Genomic DNA, 24078 nt, shown 5'->3' on the forward strand with positions numbered 1-24078 from the left:
TACGCCACTCTCCCCAATGGAGAACGAGCATGCAATATTGTTATAATATTGCACTTTGTCAAGACAACATGACATCACACATCAGAGTTCACGTAAATATACAATGACAAAACTTTTCTGCTGCGCACGTGCACAATCTTTTGACAATTTCTTTGTCAGCCGGGAAAGAGAGAAGACGAGGCTAATCCAGTGCTACTGCTAGGATTAGCTGTGCTGTAATTAAGCATTAAATAAATGAAATAAAAACTCAAACCGAAGACACGCTGAACACCCGAAAGGCTACCAAAACTTCATTATATATTCTTCACGTATATTTTACAAGAAAAAAACATACCAACAGACATCAAAAAACTGGAAAAGAGACACATCAGAGATGTAAAATTTCCACACTAGCAAGTGACTGTGACAGTTTGTCAATAAACATGGCCACAAAGTTTGCTTCATTAAAAGCAGATTTTGAGAGAATTTTGGCTGCCAGGTCGCTCCACTGGGTGTAGTTGTCGATGTTGATTTTCAAAGTAACTAAGTAAATTACACAGGAATAATAATAATAATAATAATAATATTTGGCTTGACTGTGCTAGCACTGGCCTTCACCAACACTACACCGGCTAGAAGGTAACTGGACTTCCACGAAATTAGCACCGAGTCGCAGGTAAGCTTGCGTTGGCCTTCACTAACGCTACTACTATGCCAGCTGGAAGCTAACTGGACTGCTGCATTAACAGCACCAAGTCGCGGGTAAGCTAGCGTCGGCCTTCAAGAATGCTGCTATGAAGAGTGTGTATGTATAATAATGATATTGGCTGGCTTTTTTGCGTGGTCTATCAGATATATTCCATTCAGCTACTCGTCTTCGACTCCTTCAATATCATGCTAGCTGAATGGAATATATCTGATAGACCACAAAAAAAGCACCAGCCAATATTATTTCAATACGTCACTCCACGATGTATTTTGTATGAAAAAATGTGAGTTTTTCAAGACAAAAAGATAAACTTCATATATTCAAGCCAACGTGCGATTTTCTTTTTATTATATAGACATATTCACAAACTGAATTCACCGATTTCCTCATGAGTGACACAGAGAGAGTTACGTCACAGTTTTGGTTCTCCATGTCCTGGATGTAGCACACATGGAAAAATACAAGTGGTGTATTTCCCAGTAAAACACTTGTGTCCATATGATATAAACGTATTTTCAGCCACACTGATACAAACTCAAGAGTACAGAAGTGATAATGGAGTCGAACTAACACTATTAACACTGCAGTGTAAGTGTACCAATGAACTTTTGTTTAATTATTTCCCATTTTTGCTTAATCAAGCTATACATACAAAAAGAACAACTCCATAACAAATCTAACCCTTTCCTGATTCTTGATGAAACTTGCTCTTCCAGGAATAAAGCTGGTTGTGACAGACTCATTGAGGTGGAGGACATGATGGTGATGGGCAGAAAACCTGACCCCATGTGTGTCTTCACCTACGTCCAGTCTCTCTATAACCACCTGCGCAAGTTTGAGTGAGCCATCTTATCAAGTTTGAAACCTTTTTCCAGTTCAGAAACTGCCAGAAGTGCTACACTGCCCCCTGTTGGACTGGATATGACTCTACTTCAGTCTATGATGACAGGGAGAAGTAAAAGATGAGGAGGAACACCTGTGTGATTTGTTCTCGGTTAATATGCCTCATGCTTTGTGGTTATGCTTTTACCAGGAGAGGCCAAGAAAGCCTATTTATTTCCTTTTTTGTGTAACTGTTAGTGATATTTCAGTACAGGGAAAGCTCACGGAGGTTTTAATGCGTCGATGTATTTTTACAAAAGGCAAATAATTTGAAGGAGTTGAACTTTACCTGCAATGATGCCAGACTGCAAAGACAAACTTTTTTTCAAAACTCAGAGTTGTACAGTAAAGCATACAACATATATTCTGGGAATTTAGACCACTTTTTTAATTTGCTTTTTATTTATCTTGTTATAAAAGTGTGATTTCAAGTCAAGCATAGGTTTTTGGGGTTGTCCATTATATTTGTCGTAAAACTTCACAAGTCTTGCTAAAGCCTTTACACCATGAACAGCTGAGCGCATCTGCATCCAAAACAAATGTCACTTGGTAGATTTAAATGCTGTACATTTTGGTGCGAATAAAGCTGGATTAGCAGCAGTGGATATGGCTTAGTGTGTGTCACACGTTTCATTTTTTCAGAACTTTGGTTTCTGCGTACGATTTTGTCTTGAGGGTGCAAACGACTTCGCATTAGACTTTGTGGAGTTTGATTCATAGTAAAGAATGATCACCGTTTGTTTTTATGGTGATACTTACTGTATGAACATACAAAACTACACCAAGGTCTCGCTGATAATTGAAATTCTTATGTAGGAGACACAGAAATAAACATACAAAACAAATAGAACGTCGTTCACCGTGAAATATTTACTGAAATGAAAAATTCACTCCAAGTATTAAACCGTTTTTGAGAGTTTTATGTTAAAGGGGACATATTATGAGAAACTCCGTGCTCGTGCACGTACATTTGGGTATCTGGAGTCCCTACCAACCCACAAACTCTGAAATAAGACGCCCAGTGAGTTTCATTTGGGTTGCCGATTTCAGAAAACATGGGCAACAAGCCGTTCAGATTTGGCTCCTCTTTCTATGTCACAAGGGGAACTCATTAGAATTATGTCGCCCCATCATCCACGTATCTCCACTCATGGCTTGAGAACTGATTTTGTAAATAAATATTCATGAGTCAAGTGCTACCTGATTGGTCAGTAGAAAAGGAGGGTGGAGTGACTAGTGGCTCATTATCATTTAAATGAAGGGTTGTTTTACAATCAGGGTACGCAAGCTAAAAATCACATTTAACACTTATCTTCAATATCAAAAGGCTTGACTAAATAAACTTGGTTGTTTATTGTAGCCCTGTGATAGCTCTATTTACCATGCAAAAAAAAAATTGGTGCTAACGTTATTTTTGGTGAATGTATGGCAATATATGTCATATTTAGCAAAATTACTCGTGTCATTTAGAAAAAGTGCTTTTTTGACCACAGGTAGCTCCAAAAGGGATGCACTTAAATCATTCTTTATACCATAAAACAAATATTTGGTTCCATATCATTGGAAACATAGTTAAGTTTTAATGTTGAATGCCAGTAAGTTTTCAGACTATTTTGATCAAATTAGTATGTAATTGTGTCAAAAAAAAAAGTCCTCTCCGAGACAGCTAATTTTTCAATATAAAATAACATATCTAAAATGATTATTTTCATCCTAAAATGTGGTCAAGATATTGGGACATAAATATTAGAGACAACTAACACAAAGCTTACAGCCTTATATTTAAAAGCACTATGGAAGTAGTGGATTCTGAATTGTCAAAAAAAAAAATGTCCCCTCTGAGAATCACTTCATTTGTTTCTCCCGTCTTATAGCAGATTACACAAAACTACCATACACACATGTCAAAAAATTACCTGAAATCTGTTCTTTAACTTGTCCTTCACTTAAAAACTGGTACAAGAACCAGTTTGAATTTTGGACCCCTGTGACACAAACTTTGTACCCTGATTGTAAAACAACCCTGAACAGAGACTCAAATCAGCCATTTTGAACAAGGCCGTTTAGACGGAGGAGAAGGGAGCTGTGGGTTTTTATCCTTGTGGTATTTTGACCAAAGCATGTCACAGATATTTTATTAAGACCTCAAGGAACTGTGTCAACACGTGGAAAAAGGGATATCATATGTTGTCTTTGAATCAGACATTGTACAACCTTTAAACATTTGTTTTTAAAAATGAAAACCTTCCTCAGATCAGGCCAAATGGACAGTTTTCTGGGACAAAGCTGATCCTTATTTGTTATTGTACATCTGGTTAATCAGGACCAAATCAATCAATGACGTACTTTTTAACGTTTTTATGTCTGCCGAACAAAATAATACGATTACTCATTACTGCAATAGCTTTATCCAGCTTTACAGAATAACATGCCAGTCTGTGGTTTGTTTGTTTTTTTGTACAGTTTATGTGCCATCTAGTTGACATCAACAGAACTCCATAATCCTGAGAGTCAGATTATGAAGATTTTCTGCATATAGTCCACAATAACAAACAAACAACAAGAGTGCTCTGAGAGCACAAGATCCCCCACTGGCAGCTATATCTATGCTACAAGTGCCTAATACACCCTCATGAAATTGTTAAAGTACAAGTTTGGTAATAAAGGGCCATAACGCCGGTAAAATGTGACTGAATTGAACGAAATTGCAATAAGCGTATTACCGACATATAACAAAGAATCCTGTCAAGTTTAGTGAAATTCCTCCAAAAATTGTGAGAGGAGTTGATTTCAGAAGGTGAGTACCCTTCCCAGGACGGACAGATGGATGGACATCGCGACGACATAATCCCCCTTCGGGCCTTTCAGCCAGTGGGGAATAAAAATTCACACACACACAAACACATCCATTACAGGTGGATTACAAATATTCTGAAATAAGAATTTTAAGAAGCCCTTCATCATTCTTCAATCTTTACATTAATATTATAAACACTGAGGTGAAGCACAAGGGTTTGTAGATGCACACTTATTATCTGAATTCATCTGATTATCATCAAGCTTCCATTGGGGGGGGGTATTGAAAAATCTTTATTTTGAAAATCTCCACTCCTTTCCAGATGGAAAACTTGGATTAAATACAGTCTAATATGGTTCTTGTCAACGTCCTGGAAATAATGAGTTTTTTCCAGTGTTATGGTTCTCCCAAATCACCCTCCATAGTGCGAACAAGGACATAAAGCTCTGCTAGACCAACAACAGATGCTGCAATCACTGCAGATATTATTCTCTGAAAAAGGAAAAAAAAAATCGTAAACCACAAAATTTTCAGTTCAGACAGTTCTGTACTCGTGTAGGAAAACCACACTGAGAAGCAATTTATTATTTAAACAGTGTTCAACGTTAACTGTTATCCGTCTGTGGCGATTATGTTCTTCGCGAGCACTCCTGAAAGTACGTCTCTTACCGATGTAATTTCTGTGAAGATGTACTGACTACCCAAGTAGGCACAAGCGAAGGCTGCAACCACCGTTACCAGGAAGTTGAACACAGTGACGACGATGGCTTTGACAGATCGCACTGTAAAACACACAAGGGGAATAATAACGTGAATCCAGTCAGAGTTTGAGAATAAATATGATCTTTTAGTCATATAGATTATATAATCTTTATGATGTAATCTATATGATTATAGATTACATCATATAATCGATACGATTATAGATTACATAATCTTTAGAGATGCAGAGCATGTTGGAAGGAGAATGTTGAGGATGGAGCTGCCAGGCGCACGAAAACGAGGAAGGCCAAAGAGGAGATACATGGATGTGGTGAGAGAGGACATGAAAGTGGCAGGTGTGGTAGAGAAGGATGCGGAAGACAGGGAGCAATGGAGACGAAAGATCCGCTGTGGCGACCCGTAATCGGGAGCAGCCAAAAGAAGAAGATGATTACATAATCTTTAATCGATATGATTATATCTTGCCTATTTTTGACTATACAGATATCATATGGGGTGATGGGGAAATTCTGCTCTTATGGCACAACTTCAAGTTCTCCACAATAAAGCAGCACGAATAATTTTGGATTTACCTTTTTTCCATCAGGAACAGAGGCCTTAAAAAAGCTTAAGTGGAAGCCACTCAGCCACAGATGCGCTGACCGTCGAGCTACTTTCACTTACAAGTGTCAAAACCAGCTGTTCGCTCATAAGTTTGAAATTAATTTCAGTACGGTTTATCACAACTATAACACTAGATTTAACAGCGATATTTGAAAAACAGCAGCCAGTAGAAACCGAGGCTTGCGGACGTCTACAAAGTTTGCTGTAGACGATTGGTACAAGTTAGATACCGTAAGTCCTTGAGGGAAGTGACATCATGAAGAAAAGTTTTTAAAAAAGGCCTCTGCAAAGTAGTTTTCTAGGTCAGAAAAGACATTTTATATTTAAAATGCACAATTTCATAACTGCACAATTTTACCTGTATCATTTTTATAGTTTTTAATTTTATTGTTTTGTTTTTTGAGGACCCTTCTGTAAATTACTTCTGTGACGTTGGCATCCTAAATAAAGATCATTAAAAAAATCTTTTATTTAGATGTGTTTAAAACAAAATCTCAAAAGGATCTGCCAGATGAACCTGCTATGTTTTGTAAAAATCAATTTTAAAAAGTATTTATGAATTACAGCTGTAATGCTACAGACAAATGCTTTTAAAAAGGTAAATCCAGTGAAAACATTCATTCATTCATTTATTAAATAAAGCAAACTTTTCATGACCAAGAAACTTATGGGGAAAAAAAAATAATAACCCTAAGGTTAGGTTAAACCTTTGTTGGTGTGAAAAGATGTGCAAAGATTGAGTGACTAATACAGGAACAGTTTTACATAAGAAGGACAATGTGTTTGAGAGTTATGGCCTCGCATGTTGGTGGCTTTGTGTTTATCAATGTTTTATGGATACATGCGTTTAAATATCAAAAGTACATTCAAAAACATGTGTCTATCTAATCAGAACCAAACTCAAACCAGATATGATAAAATCTGTAGAAGGAAAACCCTGTGTTTATAGTTTAAACTGCACCTGTACAGACACACAACTCTAAAATGGAAGCTCTTGGTGGCGTTAATGGTCTGCGCACCAAATTTTGTGAGAAATTTTTTCACGACACACTCCATCAGTCAATCTGCACAACTTCATGACAATTAAACAAATAGTGGCTCTTACATCTTACTCCAAACCCCGGTTATACCCCTACCCCCCCCCCCCCCCCAAATAGGATTTTGCTGACCTTGTCTTCCAAAGTCTGCAAGGGTTCCATGACTATTCATTTCCTGTCAATGTAAAAAGACATGACTGTATACTAGACTTACAAAAGTGCACAATGAATTTGTTTATGAGTCATAAATCAGCACTTACCTGAGGATTTACATTCCGTGTGATTCTCCTGTATTCTTCATTTGCCAGTTTTGCTTTAATCTTCTCCAGACGAGCCACTAACTGAGGGTTCTGCTCACAGTACACAGTTGTGTAAATTAATTCAATTCTACAACCCCGATTCCAAAAAAGTTGGGACAATGTACAAATTGTAAATAAAAACGGAATGCAATGATGTGGAAGTTTCAAAATTTCATATTTTATTCAGAATAGAACATAGATGACATATAAAATGTTTAAACTGAGAAAATGTATCATTTAAAGAGAAAAATTAGGTGATTTTAAATTTCATGACAACAACACATCTCAAAAAAGTTGGGACAAGGCCATGTTTACCACTGTGAGACATCCCCTTTTCTCTTTACAACAGTCTGTAAACGTCTGGGGACTGAGGAGACAAGTTGCTCAAGTTTAGGGATAGGAATGTTAACCCATTCTTGTCTAATGTAGGATTCTAGTTGCTCAACTGTCTTAGGTCTTTTTTGTCGTATCTTCTGTTTTATGATGCGCCAAATCTTTTCTATGGGTGAAAGATCTGGACTGAAGGCTGGCCAGTTCAGTACCCGGACCCTTCTTCTACGCAGCCATGATGCTGTAATTGATGCAGTATGTGGTTTGGCATTGTCATGTTGGAAAATGCAAGGTCTTCCCTGAAAGAGACGTCGTCTGGATGGGAGCATATGTTGCTCTAGAACCTGGATATACCTTTCAGCATTGATGGTGTCTTTCCAGATGTGTAAGCTGCCCATGCCACACGCACTAATGCAACCCCATACCATCAGAGATGCAGGCTTCTGAACTGAGCGCTGATAACAACTTGGGTCGTCCTTCTCCTCTTTAGTCCGAATGACACGGCGTCCCTGATTTCCATAAAGAACTTCAAATTTTGATTCGTCTGACCACAGAACAGTTTTCCACTTTGCCACAGTCCATTTTAAATGAGCCTTGGCCCAGAGAAGACGTCTGCGCTTCTGGATCATGTTTAGATACGGCTTCTTCTTTGAACTACAGAGTTTTAGCTGGCAACGGCAGATGGCATGGTGAATTGTGTTCACAGATAATGTTCTCTGGAAATATTCCTGAGCCCATTTTGTGATTTCCAATACAGAAGCATGCCTGTATGTGATGCAGTGCCGTCTAAGGGCCCGAAGATCACGGGCACCCAGTATGGTTTTCCGGCCTTGACCCTTACGCACAGAGATTCTTCCAGATTCTCTGAATCTTTTGATGATATTATGCACTGTAGATGATGATATGTTCAAACTCTCTGCAATTTTACACTGTCGAACTCCTTTCTGATATTGCTCCACTATTTGTCGGCGCAGAATTAGGGGGATTGGTGATCCTCTTCCCATCTTTACTTCTGAGAGCCGCTGCCACTCCAAGATGCTCTTTTTATACCCAGTCATGTTAATGACCTATTGCCAATTGACCTAATGAGTTGCAATTTGGTCCTCCAGCTGTTCCTTTTTTGTACCTTTAACTTTTCCAGCCTCTTATTGCCCCTGTCCCAACTTTTTTGAGATGTGTTGCTGTCATGAAATTTCAAATGAGCCAATATTTGGCATGAAATTTCAAAATGTCTCACTTTCGACATTTGATATGTTGTCTATGTTCTATTGTGAATACAGTATCAGTTTTTGAGATTTGTAAATTACTGCATTCCGTTTTTATTTACAATTTGTACTTTGTCCCAACTTTTTTGGAATCAGGGATGTATTTAAAAAGTAATACAATTCAGCCATACTATGTATTACTAACTATTACTTTCACTTACTCTTGGAGGTGGCTCCACCTTCGGAAGATGAAGCGTGCTGTCTTCAAGTAGCTCATGAAGGTAAACTGGATATCCTGCAGTGAAATAAGATGCTGCATTAGTCTCCCTGTCTTAGCTATTATAAAGACATATTAATCAATTGCAGCCATTTTCAATGTCCTTACCGAAAGGGTCTGAAGAAACACTGTGACAAAGCAGGGGTATGCAATGGTGATGTATTATATTTAGAAGTCTAAATATTTTTGTACAATATGAAGATGCAATGCACTCACTAACTTCAGAACCAGATGAGTCAGTGGTCACCAAAATTGAACAATAAAACAAATATACATATACAAGAATAAGATTAGTTGACTTATTGTACATCCATCCATTATCTGTAGCCGCTTATCCTGTGCAGGGTCGTGGGCAAGCTGGAGCCTATCCCAGCTGACTACGGGCGAAAGGCGGGGTACACCCTGGACAAGTCGCCAGGTCATCACAGGGCTGACACATAGACACAGACAACCATTCACACTCACATTCACACCTACGGTCAATTGAGAGTCACCAGTTAACCTAACCTGCATGTCTTTGGACTGTGGGGGAAACCGGAGCACCCGGAGGAAACCCACGTAGACACGAGGAGAACATGCAAACTCCACATAGAAAGGCCCTCGTTGGCCAGAGGGCTCGAACCCAGAACCTTCTTGCTGTGAGGCGACAGTGCTAACCACTACACCACCATGCCGCCCGTTATTATACATATATTTTGCAAATGTATAGTGCAGATCTTGTTTCAAACAGACCCTAGCTCCTCCTACCATTTTGCTGAAGAAGTTTCTGCAGTTTCCTGGCAGTCTGGAATGAGATGATGGTGTGCTCTTTAACTGATCCTAATTCCTCAAGGAGATCCGGTGAATTCCAGCATTTTTTCTCCAGTAACTCTTTTATCTTCTCATGAAATCTTTCACCAAGTTTAAATGAATTCGCCATGGCGTTCAGGCTTATATGTGGAGAATCTCTGTGTGGATGAATCAACATTAAACTGATACATCATGGACTGAATAAACCAAAATACTGCTGAATATTTCTCATAATCAGGATACTTACCAACACAATACCTGTTAGCTCTTAGCTGTTAGCATCTGATAGACATGTACTGGTACCGAACAGTATAATCCAAACAAATAAGAAGTGCGCTAAATTAGACTTACATTATACCCTTAAAAATAAGTACAAGTTATATATTGTATATTATATGTATACCAAATGCACTAATACATGTCCAATTACAGCCATCATTTACGGAACCCTATCAGCTGACTTGTCGCCTAATGATGACGCTCACTCTGGCCCGTCCACGTGACCGTGACGTAAACAAAAACAGTGTGCTCGCGTCCTCTAAATAAGGATGTCTGAGACACCGACGTCGGAAAAACCTGATATGTTTCCTTATTTATAATAAGGAATGTATAATACGTGATATATTTCCTTTCTTATATAAGAATGCTGTTTAATGTATTTATACATTTCCTTTAATAATATACAGTATTTCCTTTTGCTGAAGTGGGAAATGCCCAAATGAATCTCACCCAGTAATAAATATATTGAATTCATAGACAGTTTTGATATATAATTGAGCCAGATCAGCAAGTATAAATGGCTTTGCAGAAGTAAGCCCCTTATTATTCTCAGATAAAGCAATTTTACAATTCTTATTTTACAATTCTTCACTTTTTTACCATTGACCATTCTACCATTCTTCAACCATTCCTCATTCTTCACCAATGACCATTCTTCACCATTCTTCATTCCTCTTCTGCAGGGCTGGAAAAGCTCTGCTGGAGGCCTGATCCGGACTTGGACTCACACTCTGCACCTTACTGTGTTTGGCTACATTGAATAATTACATACTGCAATTTATACTGCTGCTTATATGCCAATATGCTGCTTTTTTTATCCATCCATCCATTATCTGTAGCCGCTTATCCTGTCCTACAGGGTCGCAGGCAAGCTGGAGCCTATGCCGCTTTTTATTTATTTATTTATTTATTTATTGTATTTTTTTGGATATGCTGCTGTGATCTGAGCCACAATGTTTCGTTGTATAGTAATGTGCAATGACAATAAAGAATCTATCTATTCTTCATTCTTCGCCACTGGCCATTCTTCACTTTTTTACTATCAACCATTCTTCACCATTCTTCATTCTTCACCATTGGCCATTCTTCACTTTTTTACCATTGACCATTCTTCATTCTTCACCATCGGCCATTCTTCATTTTTTTACCATTGACCATTCTTCACCATTCTTCTTTCTTTGACCATTTTTTACCATTGACCATTCTTCACCATTCTTCTTTCTTCAACCATTTTTTACCATTGACCATTCTTCACCATTCTTCTTTCTTCGACCATTCTTAATTCTTCACCACTGGCCATTCTTCATTTTTTTACCATTGATCATTCTTCACCATCCTTCTTTCTTCGACCATTCTTCACCACTGGCCATTCTTCACTTTTTTACCATTGATCATTCTTCACCATTCTTCTTTCTTCAACCATTTTTTCCATTGACCATTTTTCACCATTCTTCTTTCTTCAACCATTTTTTACCATTGACCATTCTTCACCATTCTTCTTTCTTCAACCATTTTTTCCATTGACCATTTTTCACCATTCTTCTTTCTTCAACCATTTTTTTACCATTGACCATTCTTCACCATTCTTCTTTCTTCGACCATTCTTCATTCTTCACCACTGGCCATTCTTCACTTTTTTACCATTGATCATTCTTCACCATTCTTCATTCTTTGACCATTCTTCATTCTTCACCATTGGCCATTCTTCACTTTTTTACCATTGACCATTCTTCGACCATTCTTCATTCTTCACCATTGGCCATTCTTCACTTTTTTTTACCATCGATCATTCTTCACCATTCTTCATTCTTTGACCATTCTTTATTGTTCACCATTGGCCATTCCTCATTTTTTACCATTGACCATTCTTCACTTTTTTTTACCATCAACCATTCTTCACTTTTTTACCATTTGTAAATTTTGTAAATTTATTTACAAAAAATTTTTACTTTTACAATTCTTCACTTTTTTTCAATGTTTACAATGCCTATCACAGACACAATGTTTACATCTATTTATTTCTTTTTACATATAATACCTTAATACACACACTAAACTTTCTACACATTATCAGTAACAGGTACCGGTTGGGGTGGGACGGTGGTGTAGTGGTCAGCACTGTCGCCTCACAGCAAGAAGGTTCTGAGTTCAAGCCCAGTGGCAGATGGGGGCCTTTCTGTGTGGAGTTTGCATGTTCTCCCCATGTCTGCATGGGTTTCCTCCGGGTGCTCCAGTTTTCCCCACAGGTTAGGCTAATTGGTGACTCTAAATTGACCATAGGTGCGAATGTGAGTGTGAATGGTTGTTTATCTCTGTGTCAGCCCTGCAATGACTTGGTGACTTGTCCAGGTGTGCCCCGCCTCTTGCCCATAGTCAGCTGGGATAGGCTCCAGCTTGTCTGTGACCCTGCACAAGATAAGCGGTTGCGGATAATGGATGGGTAGTGGTTGGCAATGTTCTGTCTATAAATGGAAGCAAGCTGGTTGGTTATTTATTTATTTATTTATTTATGCATTCAAATGAATGAATAAATAAATAAATAAATAACCAGTCACATTCCTTGTTATGGTATGTAACTGTACAATTCAGTCTCTGGACTGCAGGACACAGCTTAACTCTCAGTCAACAGGGACAGTAATCAGCTATTCATGGTCAGATATGTCTGTCAGCAAGGGATATGAGGGGATTCAAACTGGTCTGTGTCCAATTTTCCAGATGGCTTGTTGGAATTTCAGGCTTGTGTAACAGCTTAGCTGTCCACAATAAATCCATATATTTGCTGATTGCTTATTGCCTTTATACAGCAACTTTCTGTTACAAAAGAAAGTACTGATGGGGCCTCCAAAGTTACACCGCAGTAATGGAACAGGTTGAACATTACATACATCATTCATTCATTCATTATCTCTAGCCGCTTTATCCTTCTACAGGGTCGCAGGCAAGCTGGAGCCTATCCCAGCTGACTACGGGCGAAAGGCGGGGTACACCCTGGACAAGTCGCCAGGTCATCACAGGGCTGACACATAGACACAGACAACCATTCACACTCACATTCACACCTACGGTCAATTTAGAGTCACCAGTTAACCTAACCTGCATGTCTTTGGACTGTGGGGGAAACCGGAGCACCCGGAGGAAACCCACGCGGACACGGGGAGAACATGCAAACTCCGCACAGAAAGGCCCTCGCCGGCCCCGGGGCTCGAACCCAGGACCTTCTTGCTGTGAGGCGACAGCGCTAACCACTACACCACCGTGCCGCCCACATTACATACAATTACATAAAATTTAAGCATTTCAATATTAAAACATACATATATATATATATATATATATATATATATATATATATATATATATATATATATATATATAACAATGAGAAACTGTACAAAAGTATTTCTCTTGTGTTTCTTTGGTAATAGTGACTTGCAGTGAAGACAATATAAAAACAGGTTTAACACAACACTCTACTTATGGTCAGAGGTGGACAAAGTACCCAACTTCATTACTTAAGTCAAAGTACAGATCCCACTGGTCAAATGTTACTTTGATACAAGTGAAAGTTGTCCAGTCAAATTTTTACTTAAGTTAAAGTACTGAAGTACTTGCTTTTAAAAATGCTTAAGTATTAAAAGTACATTTTCTGTCAACGCATCGTTGTATTATTGCCATAACGCTTACAAAACCTAATGCCACTATCAAGGACAGAAATGTGAATTCACTAAATGAACGCATGCTGTGTCATCATGGTGGTTTAACATTAAGCTAGCTAGTCAGTGAACCTCCACCTGACATGCTAGCAAACTCTTTTCAAACTCGAAATCATATTGGGTAGCTAATGCTACTAGAAAAGAAAGATTTCTACATTCTGTTTATTTGGCAAGATTATGCTGAAACATATTTCTGAAAGGACTTCAGATAAGTTAACATTATTCATGTTAGTGTAACTCCGTTTTTACATGCTAACTAACAGTGTCCACGTTAACTAGCTATGTGTTAATGTTAGCCGTGGACAAGGCAATGGCAACTTGGTGGCAAATCCATAGAAAGTCATTTGACTAACCAGACTGCATAGCTATTGCAATGTTATCGCTAGCTCTAAAAGCACAGACAACTTCATTGCAAGCTTTCTCTTGGAATAAAATGTTTATATACCTCAATATCCTTCTGCAGGTTGGACGGCGAGTTTTTGTAGGCCGTGATGTGGTTTGTTTTCGGCAAACAAAGCAAACATTTAAAACGAAACGAATCTTTAATCCTTTCAGAAAATTGAAACATGGGTTCATGGGCCATGGGTGTGTGTATTCTCCAGAAGAACCGCCTCCTTCCATTCTGCCATCAACTGATCAACTTCAAATAACACTGCTGAGAAATCACTGAACTTGATTTTATCCAGTCTATGGATGTTATGTGACCCTATTGATTACTGATAGTCTGTCTCAGTGTCACCTGCAAAAAAACAATCACGTTTTAGAAAAGAAAAGAAAAAACATCCACTTTCAAAGCCGCTTCATAGTAATGAGGACCTTGATAGAAATGCAGTGGAGTGAAAAGTACAATATTTGCCTTTCAAATGTAGTGAAGTTAAAGTCATAAGTTTCCAAAAAAATAATACTCAAGTAAAGTACAGATACTCAAAAAGTGTACTTAAGTACAGTACTCAAGTAAATGTACTTCGTTACTGTCCACCTCTGCTAATGGTTCATGTATTAGGCATATCAGATGCTCGTGCTGTGAAAATTGCGCATGCAGATGATCATCCAAATCTGTCATTGCTTAACTCTTGAATATTTTCTATTGAGAATACTATCATTAAAAAGCTTATAATCTCTGCTTTCCAAAGAAATGTATCTCGTTAAAATCTGTTCAGTACTTTGGGAGTAACGGCAGGTTGAATTTGGTACAACAGAGTACTTTTTCTGTTCGTGTGATGTCAGGAAACTGCCGGTGCTTTTTGAGTCATGGGAAAGCGGTCAGGCTCTCTCTCTCTCTCTCTCTCTCTTTGGATCAGTTTCTGACTGGATTACTTGTGAATATCAATCAGATAACTTTTATAGGGATGTTCTCTCGATCTCACTGTTTCTGATGAAGGATTCAGCAAAAATTTTTTCATCTGCTAGTTTTGATGTTATGATTCACGGGAGACTTTGAAGTGAGTTTTCATAGCTTTACCTACTTATTTTTTCAAATCAAACTAATTCATGTAAATAAATAACTATTTTAGAATATAACTGTAGTTGTTTTGATGAAAAATAGAGATCTTAGTGGTTGGAATGAGATTTTAAAAAACTGGAAGCCAGAAACGTGTCAATTTCAGTTCAATTAACTGGAATTGTTTATTGGATGTAGATCACACAGGGTTTTTTTTTAGGTTAGCCTTGAAAGCTGGGAATGTTAATTGGAATAATAATCATTTATCTTCTTTCATATAAAACACTAATAGGCCTTACTTTTGAGAAATACAAAGCCCTACAGAGCACAAAGAGGGTATTAGAAATAATCTTTTATTACTTTTTTATTTTGATAGAGAATGGTAGATGTGGGTGGCACGGTGGTGTAGTGGTTAGCGTTGTCGCCTCACAGCAAGAAGGTCCTGGGTTTGATCCCAGCGGCCAGCGAGGGCCTTTCTGTGTGGAGTTTGCATGCTCTCCACGTGGGTTTCCTCCGGGTGCTCCGGTTTTCCCCACAGTCCAAAGACATGCAGGTTAGGTTAACTGGTGACTCTAAATTGACCGTGAGTGTGAATGGTTGTCAGCCCTGCGATAACCTGGTGACTTGTCCAGGGTGTACCCCGCCTTTCGCCCGTAGTCAGCTGGGATAGGCTCCAGCTTGCCTGCGACCCTGTAGGACAGGATAAAGCGGCTATAGATAATGAGATGAGATGAGAATGGTAGATGTGCATGACATTCCTGACTGGGATGCATTCATCCTTCATGCTAATTAAATACTAATTTGCATAATTTTTTTTTACTAATTTTTCAAACTTTGTATTCAGTATACAATCCTCTATGTGCCTGCCAATTTCCGTGTAAATATTCTGAAAAATAAATTTATTAAGAAAAAATATTTGATCTCATTGGTTAATGAGGCCCATTTTGGACCATGTGATCCTCTAAAAATTAAGCCGTTTTTTTTTTTCAATCTTTGATTTGTGATATCTCAAGAACGGATAAACATATTTTAATTTTGTAAGAAGTATGTTGTTTAGCATTCAGTTCTGAATTCATTGAGACCAGTTTCAAGCAATTTGGGCTGAGTTTGAATTTTCACCTTATATGCCTACATGTAGAAATAACTGAAAATGATGTTCTGCAACCGTGTTTAGTAATCAATGTAATGTCTCGTTAAATATGTCACATGGTGCCTTGCAGCTTTTATTTTTAAAAAAGTGTGACAAAAATGACTACACGCTGATGAAGTTTTAAAGCTAAAACTTTTGCATGATTAATCCTGATTGAACAGAATGATTGAACAGAGCTAAATGTTTATGAGCTTATCCTTTCAGTTATTTACAATGAAGAAATGCCTGAGCAGTTTACTTAACTCTAAGGTTTTACTTAAGAGCCCAACCGTGGCTCTCTGTCAGTCCTGTGCTCACATCTTTCAATCATCACCTCAAAGCATCGTGGTACTTAATCTTATTTGCAGAGGGCCAACATAGCTGCAGAGACATGCTTCATAGTGAATTAAAGACCAAGATCAATTATCTGATTAAACATATTGGAGAAGGGGGTGGTGGTAGCATGGTACATCAGGTATCACTGACACCTCATAGCTACAGAGTCTGTTGTTTGATCCTGAGCTTGGGTTGGGCGGCACGGTGGTGTAGTGGTTAACACTGTCACCTCACAGCAAGAAGGTTCTGGGTTTGAGCCCAGTGGCTGATGGGGGCCTTTCTGTGTGGAGTTTGCATGTTCTCCTCGTATCTGCATGGGTTTCCTCTGGGCGCTCTGGTTTTCCCCACAGGTCAAAGACATGCAGTTAGGCTAACTGGCTACTCTAAATTGTCTATTAATCAAGCTTGGAGAGGGATGGGATCCACCAAGTTTAAATGCCCTAGACACACTGATGATGGATTGTTAAAGTATCCTCAGTGGTGCCCCCATGGCCCTGGCTGGCTATGGGAAGAAGAAGAAGAGCTTGGGTTACTATCTTTGTGGGTTTTCTGTGCATGGCCATTTCATTTCCATATGGATTTCTTTTGAGTTTCTTGTTTCTTCCTACCACCCAGGTAAACTGGCTATTATAAATTGCCCTAGCCTTTGCTCCTCACTCATATCAATATGCCTTGGGTGCCCATGACCCTGTCTCCGGATCACCGGTTGTCCTTCCTTGAACCACTTTTGTTGTACTAAGCACTGCATACCAGGAACACCTCCAAGATCTGCCATTTTGGACACAGCCATCATTTAGCCATTGCAATTTGGCCCTGATCAGAGTTCCTCAGATCCTTACATTTGCCCATTTTTCCTGCTTCCAACACAACTGACTGTTTGATTACTGCCTAATATATTCCAACCCTTGGCATGTGCTGTTGTCATCAGCTGTCCATCACTAGCGATGATGACTGCTTCATTAGGATGTACAGAAACGGAGGTGGACCACGAGGCCCACACCAGAGCTCCTCTCCTAATGAAGCACCTTGCACAGTAAGGTAAGACAAATGATGTTGTGCCCCCATCATGTTGTCTCTCTGGACCTCCAGACCTGATGCCAAGTGGTGCACAAAAGTGCCACAGACCTGATGGGTATGGAAGTTGCCCCGCAGCAACAATTGACTTGCTGAGTGATGCCATCCGTTGGCCATTTGAGTGGCTCTTCCGCATTCCATCTGGTGGTGTGCCATTGACCCTGTTGAGTTCATCTGCCACATTGCTCCAAAAAGCACCCTGCTGCCAGCACCTTATTGGTGATGTACTATTTAACCCATAGCTGGAACCCAGGCAGGTGCTACCACTCCGGGTCAACGTGGACCTGGGAGCAATGGTGATTAAGGGGTAACTCCACTTTACCCAATACTCAAGTCCTCCCGGACCTGAGACTCACCACCGGTTGCAGTTTAAAGTCATATCCAGGACTAAGAATGACAGTATAATGCTTTATGGAGAAAAATAGAGAATAGAGTCAGATAGAGTAGGATAACAGGAGAGAATAGAATAGAATATGACAAATTAGTATATATTAAGGTAGAATGTAGAGAAATAGAAAGTATGTTCACAGAACAGAAGAGAACATGACCAAAAAAAAGAATAGGATAGACATTAGGACGATAGAATATATTATGAGGGAACAGAAAGGAATATGATCGAATAGAAAGCATTTTGAAGACATAGAAAAGAATAGACAGTCATGACAATACATTCATCCATTATCCATAACCGCTTATCCTTTTCAGGGTCGCAAGCAAGCTGGAGCCTATCCTAGCTGACTATGAGTGAGAGGTGGGGTACACCCTGGACAAATCGCCAGATCATCACAGGGCTGACACATAGATACAAACAACCATTCACACACGTTCACACCTACGGTCAATTTAGAGCCACCAATTAGCCTAACCTGCATGTCTTTGGACTGTGGGGAAAACCAGGGCACCTGGAGGAAATCCATGCAGACACGGGGAGAACATGCAAACTCCACACAGAAAGGGCCCTATCGGCCACCGGGCTCAAACCCAGAACCTTCTTGCTGTGAGGTGATAGTGCTAACCACTACACCACCGTGCAATACAGCAGAATAGATTAAAAGAAAGAAGAAGGGAATATGCCAGAATGGAGAGCATTATGAAGATATATAACAGAACATGACAAAACAATGTGCCATTGTAAAGAGATAATCAGTATTATTCCCTTCACTTGTCAGGGTTTTTTTTTTTTTTTAAATAATGTTATGGCTGATCAGTGACTGGGGCGGCACGGTGGTGTAGTGGTTAGCACTGTCGCCTCACAGCAAGAAGGTTCTGGGTTTGAGCCCAGCAGCCGACAAGGGCCTTTTTGTGTGGAGTTTGCATGTTCTCCCCGTGTCTGCGTGGGTTTCAGTCCAAAGGCATGCAGGTTAGGTTAATTGGTGGCTCTAAATTGACCGTGAGTGTGAATGGTTGTTTGTCTCTGTGTGTCAGTCCTGTGATGATCTGGCCACTTGTCCAGGGTGTACCCCACCTCTCACCCATAGTCAGATGGGATAGACTCCAGCTTGCCTGCAACTCTGCACAGGATAAACGGATGATGGATTGGTGAATGGTCAACGTTTTAGGGCTTTATAAACAAGTGCACTTTCTTTAGCGCCAGGTGTCAGTAGAGAGAAATGTACGCAGTGTCGTGGCTCTGTGCAAAGACATCAGATTTGCACTATGTAGATGAGAAACAGATGCAGTGGATGATCTTACTTCATTTGACCCAATACAAATGCTCACTTATTATTTATCTTACATTGTTACCTAGATATGAAATAGCCTACATGTGTGTGTGTGTGTGTGTGTGTGTGTGTGTGTGTGTGTGTGTGTTTATTTCAATAGCTTATTATAGACTTGCTAGCCATAAATGCAACCAGATCACATCATTCCAAAATGGTCAAAGCAGTCACTCTTTATAAAGCGAGTTCCGGTCAGTGTTATGACTGGGTCAGCTACAATGTTTGGTGAGTTGCTGGAGGATGATGTGCATACTCCCCGACCCCTCCCAGATGGAGGGTGGAATGGGGTGGGAGGCTCTCTGCACCATGATCCACTGGTACAGCTTGCATTAGTCTTAAACCCAATCCGTAAACACTGAAGCATCATTCAGGACCCATGCACCATACAGAAAAGAAAGCTCTGAGACAAATATAGCCATATAAAGTGCACGTGATGCAAAGAGCTGGGATATGACTTTGGCGAGGAGGAGAATGACGGACACTACCGACGCGAGCACTTCTCTTCTATTCTGACCTCGGTTTTAGTTTGCTTCGGGGTGTAGGCGGATCTGAAGACACACACACACACACACACACTGTTCTGCACATGGGATTGCTATGCAGAGTCTGATAAGTGCACCGGCTGATGGGAGTTTGAGCATTACCGGACCGTTATTTTCCTCTCCCTGTAGTGTGTGCGGCCATGCTCCAGGCATCCTCATCCGATCTATTCCCTACCTGAAGGACTCGAAAGGAAATAGCCTTGTCGTCCTTTAGCCTATATTTAGAGGATATGTCGTGTTTGTCGCAGTGACCTGGGTTTATTCATTCAAGGTAGTTCCTAAGGTATTGCTGCACCTGGATTATAGCTTAACGCTTGAGGCACGCTGTTTTGTTTGTTTGTTTGTTTGTTTGTTTGTTTGTTTAGGTGAGCGGAATGCAATGCATTGCTTGAAGTTTGTGATGCGCGCGGATGATGCGTTGTTGTGAGCTCGCGCCTAGCTATTGTCTGTGTTTGAACTCGGAGCATGCACATCTCGTTATTTTGAGATTCGCACCGATAACCGTCAGCACTCCGGCTGGGGCAGGTGTGATGTAAACAAAGCAGTGACGCGGCTGTGGTGGTAAACTTGTGTTATTCGACCAGGCTGTCGGATGCTGTGCGAACTTGGCGTGAGTGAGTGAGTGAGTGGTGAGTGAGTGAGTGAGTGAGGGTCCGGGCTCGGTCATGGGAGCGAAGCAGGCGAAGAGCCCGGATGAGGCGGGTTCCAGCCCTCAAAGCGCGCGCTGCAAGAGGACACCGACGCGCGAGCGCAGCAATGACGTGCGCGCGTCGCTCGTGCTGCGCGCTGGGGAGAGACTGGCGCGCGCCGGACCTCCGCCTCCATACCAGCGGCGTGTGGGCATGATCCAGGACATGATGCTCATGGCCAAGCAGGGCAAACATGACGAGGCTACAGAGATGCTCAGAACCCTGCGACAGGTACGAGAGTCGAGGCTGTTAAACATTACACGACAAACACAAGACCATAGACAGCACCGGTAAACAACACGTTTGCTATGAAAAGAAGCGGATAGGTTACTATACTGTATACTAGAGCAGTGGCTACAGTTACCGACACCTTAACGATCTTTTGGCCATTGCAAAAGTAGCAAAGACTTTCAATACGTCGACTGCATGAATAATTACTCAAACTTCCACTGGGGGAAAAATGAGTTGATTCCCAATTATTCAGGGTACACGTGATCACGTGACACCTTTGTTCACAGTTATCGACACCTTTCACAGTGATCAACACCTTTGTCCACAGTTATCGACACCTTTGTCCACAGTGATCGACACCATTCCACAGTTATCGACACCTTTGTCCACAGTTATCGACACCTTTGTGCACAGTTATTGACACCGTTCCGCAATTATCGACACCTTTGTCCACAGTTATCGACACCGTTGCCCACAGTTATCGACACCTTTGTCCACAGTTATCGACACTTTTGTGCACAGTTATCGACACCATTCCGCAATTATCGACACCTTTGTCCACAGTTATCGACACCTTTGTCCACAGTTATCGACACCGTTCCGCAATTATCAACACCTTTGTTCACAGTGATCGACACCTTTGTCCACAGTGATCAACACCATTCCACAATTATCGACACCATCCCACGGTTATCGACACCTTTGTCCACAATTATCGACACCATTCTGCAATTATCGACACCTTTGTGCACAGTTATCGACACCGTTCCACAATTTTCAACACCTTTGTCCACAGTTATTGATGCCTTTGTCCACAGTTATTGACGCCTTGGTCCACAGTTATCGACGCCTTTGTCCACAGTTATCGACGCCTTTGTCCACAGTTATCGACACCTTTGTCCACAGTTATCGACACCATTCCACAATTATCGACACCGTTCCACAGTTATCGACACCTTTGCCCACAGTTATCGACACCGTTCCACAATTTTCGACACCTTTGTCCACAGTTATATACACCTTTGTCCACAGTTATCGACACCATTCCACAATTATCGACCCCATTCCACAATTATCGACACATTTGTCCACAGTTATTGACACCTTTGTCCACAGTTATCGACACCGTTCCACAATTATTGACACCATTCCACAATTATCGACACATTTGTCCACAGTTATCGACACCGTTCCACAATTATCGACACGTTTATCCACAGTTATCGACACTGTTCCACAATTATCGGCATCCAGATGATTATTTATAAAAAGAAAACGTAATCAGTGTGTGGTACTAAGTTAACAAAACATAGTTTTTGTTTAAAATTTGTTTTACATAGACTTATATTTAGTACAAAATGTCTTTTTTATATAAATATATGGCTGTCGGTGTTTACGTAAATGAGGAAGTAATTCTAATGTTTGTAAACAAATGAACTGACCATGTTTAACCTGAGTCAGAAAATCTTTTCTTTCCACTTTATAAGTATTTTTGTAGATCACATTTTATTAATCATTCATGGTTGTTTGTATTAATTTCTAGTTTTGTAGTTTACCAATAAATATCAACAGGCAATTTACATTGTAACCACATGAAAATCCAGGTCAAAGGTAAATGTTTTTAATTGAGATTTTAAATTTACATCTAAATATATAAAATGTCTACTGATATTGTAATATGTGGTAGATATTTACAACAAACTGCAAAAAATATTTTCTGAATGGAATAGAAAAATCTGAATATTTCAAGCATGCATTTTTTTAAAATATATACATGCTAGGAATTTAATTTTGGTCTAATTCTGTTTATTACAATCGAATTCCAAATACTCCATAAACATTCCATTCTGTTATGAATCAGAAAAAAAAATTATCATAAATCGCATCACTTTTACACAAAAATCGATCCATAACAGTTGTAAATGTCACTTAATTCCACAGGGTGCCGATAATGGTGGACACCGGTGAAAGTGATCACTATTATCGACACCTTACGTGATTTCTCAAATGTGCGTTTAGATACAAAACGGCGGCTGTCAAATGAAAGAGTAAGAAACAAAGCAGGTTTCGACAAGGAGATCATGAAATATCGGTGAATTTGATCAGTAAAACCATGTCCATGATCTTTCCACCATGTTTACCTGCGATGATAAGGTCCGGGTTTTCCTCAAATTGCTGATTGTGCTAAAAAATCCATTTCAGGTAACGAGCTGTCATCAGACGACAAGATCAAAGGGTGAGGCGGGTCTTCCAGTGGATTAATTAACCAATAATAACTGCCGGAACTGAAACTCACCTTTGTAAAATTTGCTTTTTATTGGTAAATCTGAAAAGGTGTTGATAATTATGGATTGTCGATAATTGTAGCCGCCGCCGCTCTATATTTATTACTATTGCACTGTCATAAAAAATATTGCACACAAATTGCATCTAGAGCGCTAAACACAGTGCTGTCAGTGACCCAGTCATCACGTCTGTGAGGCGGTTAAGGGGTTATAAGGCTCACTGCATCTGGAATTAGAGCAAAGTCAGCTGCTATTCAAACGCTGACACGATTCAAATGCTGTTCTGAGACTGGTTACAGGCCTAAAGGCAAAATTTGTATATATACATTTGTAGAAAGTAGTTATATCATCACTGAGGAAATGCAAACATTTGAACTAATATCATTTACATATCATTTCCCCCACCTATTTTCAATATCTCATATTGTGTACAGTATAGTCAGTTTGGCCCATTTTTTACTTAAAATAAAGGGTGTTACCATCTCGCAGCTCCAGGGTTCGATCCTGAGCTCTGTTTACTGTCTCTGTGGAATTCATGTGGGTTTCCTCTGGGTTTTCATTTTTCCTCCCACTCACCAAAACATGCAGGTAGGCGGATTGGTGATACTAAATTTCCCCTATGTGTGAATGTGTGCACAACTCTGAGCAGGATAAAGCAGCTGCTAAAGATGAATGAATAAAAAGAGCACATCTATAAAAACTATAGCAATATATACCTTGTTTCTTTAAAATATTTGTCTTCTTTGTTTGTCCGAAAAGTTTGCACTCCGCTGTAGATCATCTGCACTGCGCACTTTATCATTATGCAAAACGATGAAGGAGATATTTTGAAGACATTTTCCTATTCTAAGGGTGCGTTCACTTGTGCAATATAGCCGATAGACCATTTCGGTCAACTAATGTGTTGTGTTTAGACCTTTTAATGTTGTTTGTTTGGGTGGCTGAGACCACTTGTAAATGAAAACTAGTGCAGTTTGATTAAAGCGAGAACCTGATTTAATCCTGACTCCA

At 39.8% G+C, this 24078-nt stretch overlaps 3 protein-coding genes across 4 annotated transcripts in view; 2 read left to right on the plus strand and 1 right to left on the minus strand.

Annotated features, from left to right (window-relative positions):
• smtnl (smoothelin, like) overlaps window positions 1–2180 on the plus strand; it is a 38276-nt gene extending 36096 nt beyond the window's left edge. For both annotated transcript variants that reach the window (XM_060943958.1, XM_060943957.1), the window contains exon 10: window positions 1405–2180. In XM_060943958.1, coding sequence (XP_060799941.1) covers window positions 1405–1531 — 127 coding nt within the window. In that variant the 3' untranslated portion in view covers window positions 1532–2180. The remainder of the gene's footprint in view (window positions 1–1404) is intronic.
• Window positions 2181–4636: 2456 nt separating this feature from the next.
• Window positions 4637–10104, minus strand: tmem199 (transmembrane protein 199). The gene is made up of 7 exons (XM_060943961.1): window positions 9878–10104; window positions 9589–9788; window positions 8786–8859; window positions 6991–7080; window positions 6863–6905; window positions 5037–5149; window positions 4637–4859 (listed from the first exon to the last, which is right to left on the minus strand). The coding sequence occupies exons 2-7, from the start codon at window positions 9758–9760 to the stop codon at window positions 4764–4766; spliced, it is 588 nt and encodes a 195-aa protein (XP_060799944.1). The 5' UTR covers window positions 9761–9788; window positions 9878–10104; the 3' UTR covers window positions 4637–4763.
• Window positions 10105–19684: 9580 nt separating this feature from the next.
• The window catches only part of lrrc75a (leucine rich repeat containing 75A), a 76067-nt gene continuing 71673 nt past the window's right edge, over window positions 19685–24078 (plus strand). The window contains exon 1 of the mRNA XM_060943962.1: window positions 19685–20782. Within this exon, the coding sequence (XP_060799945.1) occupies window positions 20528–20782 (255 nt within the window). The 5' untranslated portion in view covers window positions 19685–20527. The remainder of the gene's footprint in view (window positions 20783–24078) is intronic.

This window comes from Neoarius graeffei, chromosome 17, assembly GCF_027579695.1.
Source record: "Neoarius graeffei isolate fNeoGra1 chromosome 17, fNeoGra1.pri, whole genome shotgun sequence".
In the NCBI taxonomy this organism is placed as follows: domain Eukaryota; kingdom Metazoa; phylum Chordata; class Actinopteri; order Siluriformes; family Ariidae; genus Neoarius; species Neoarius graeffei.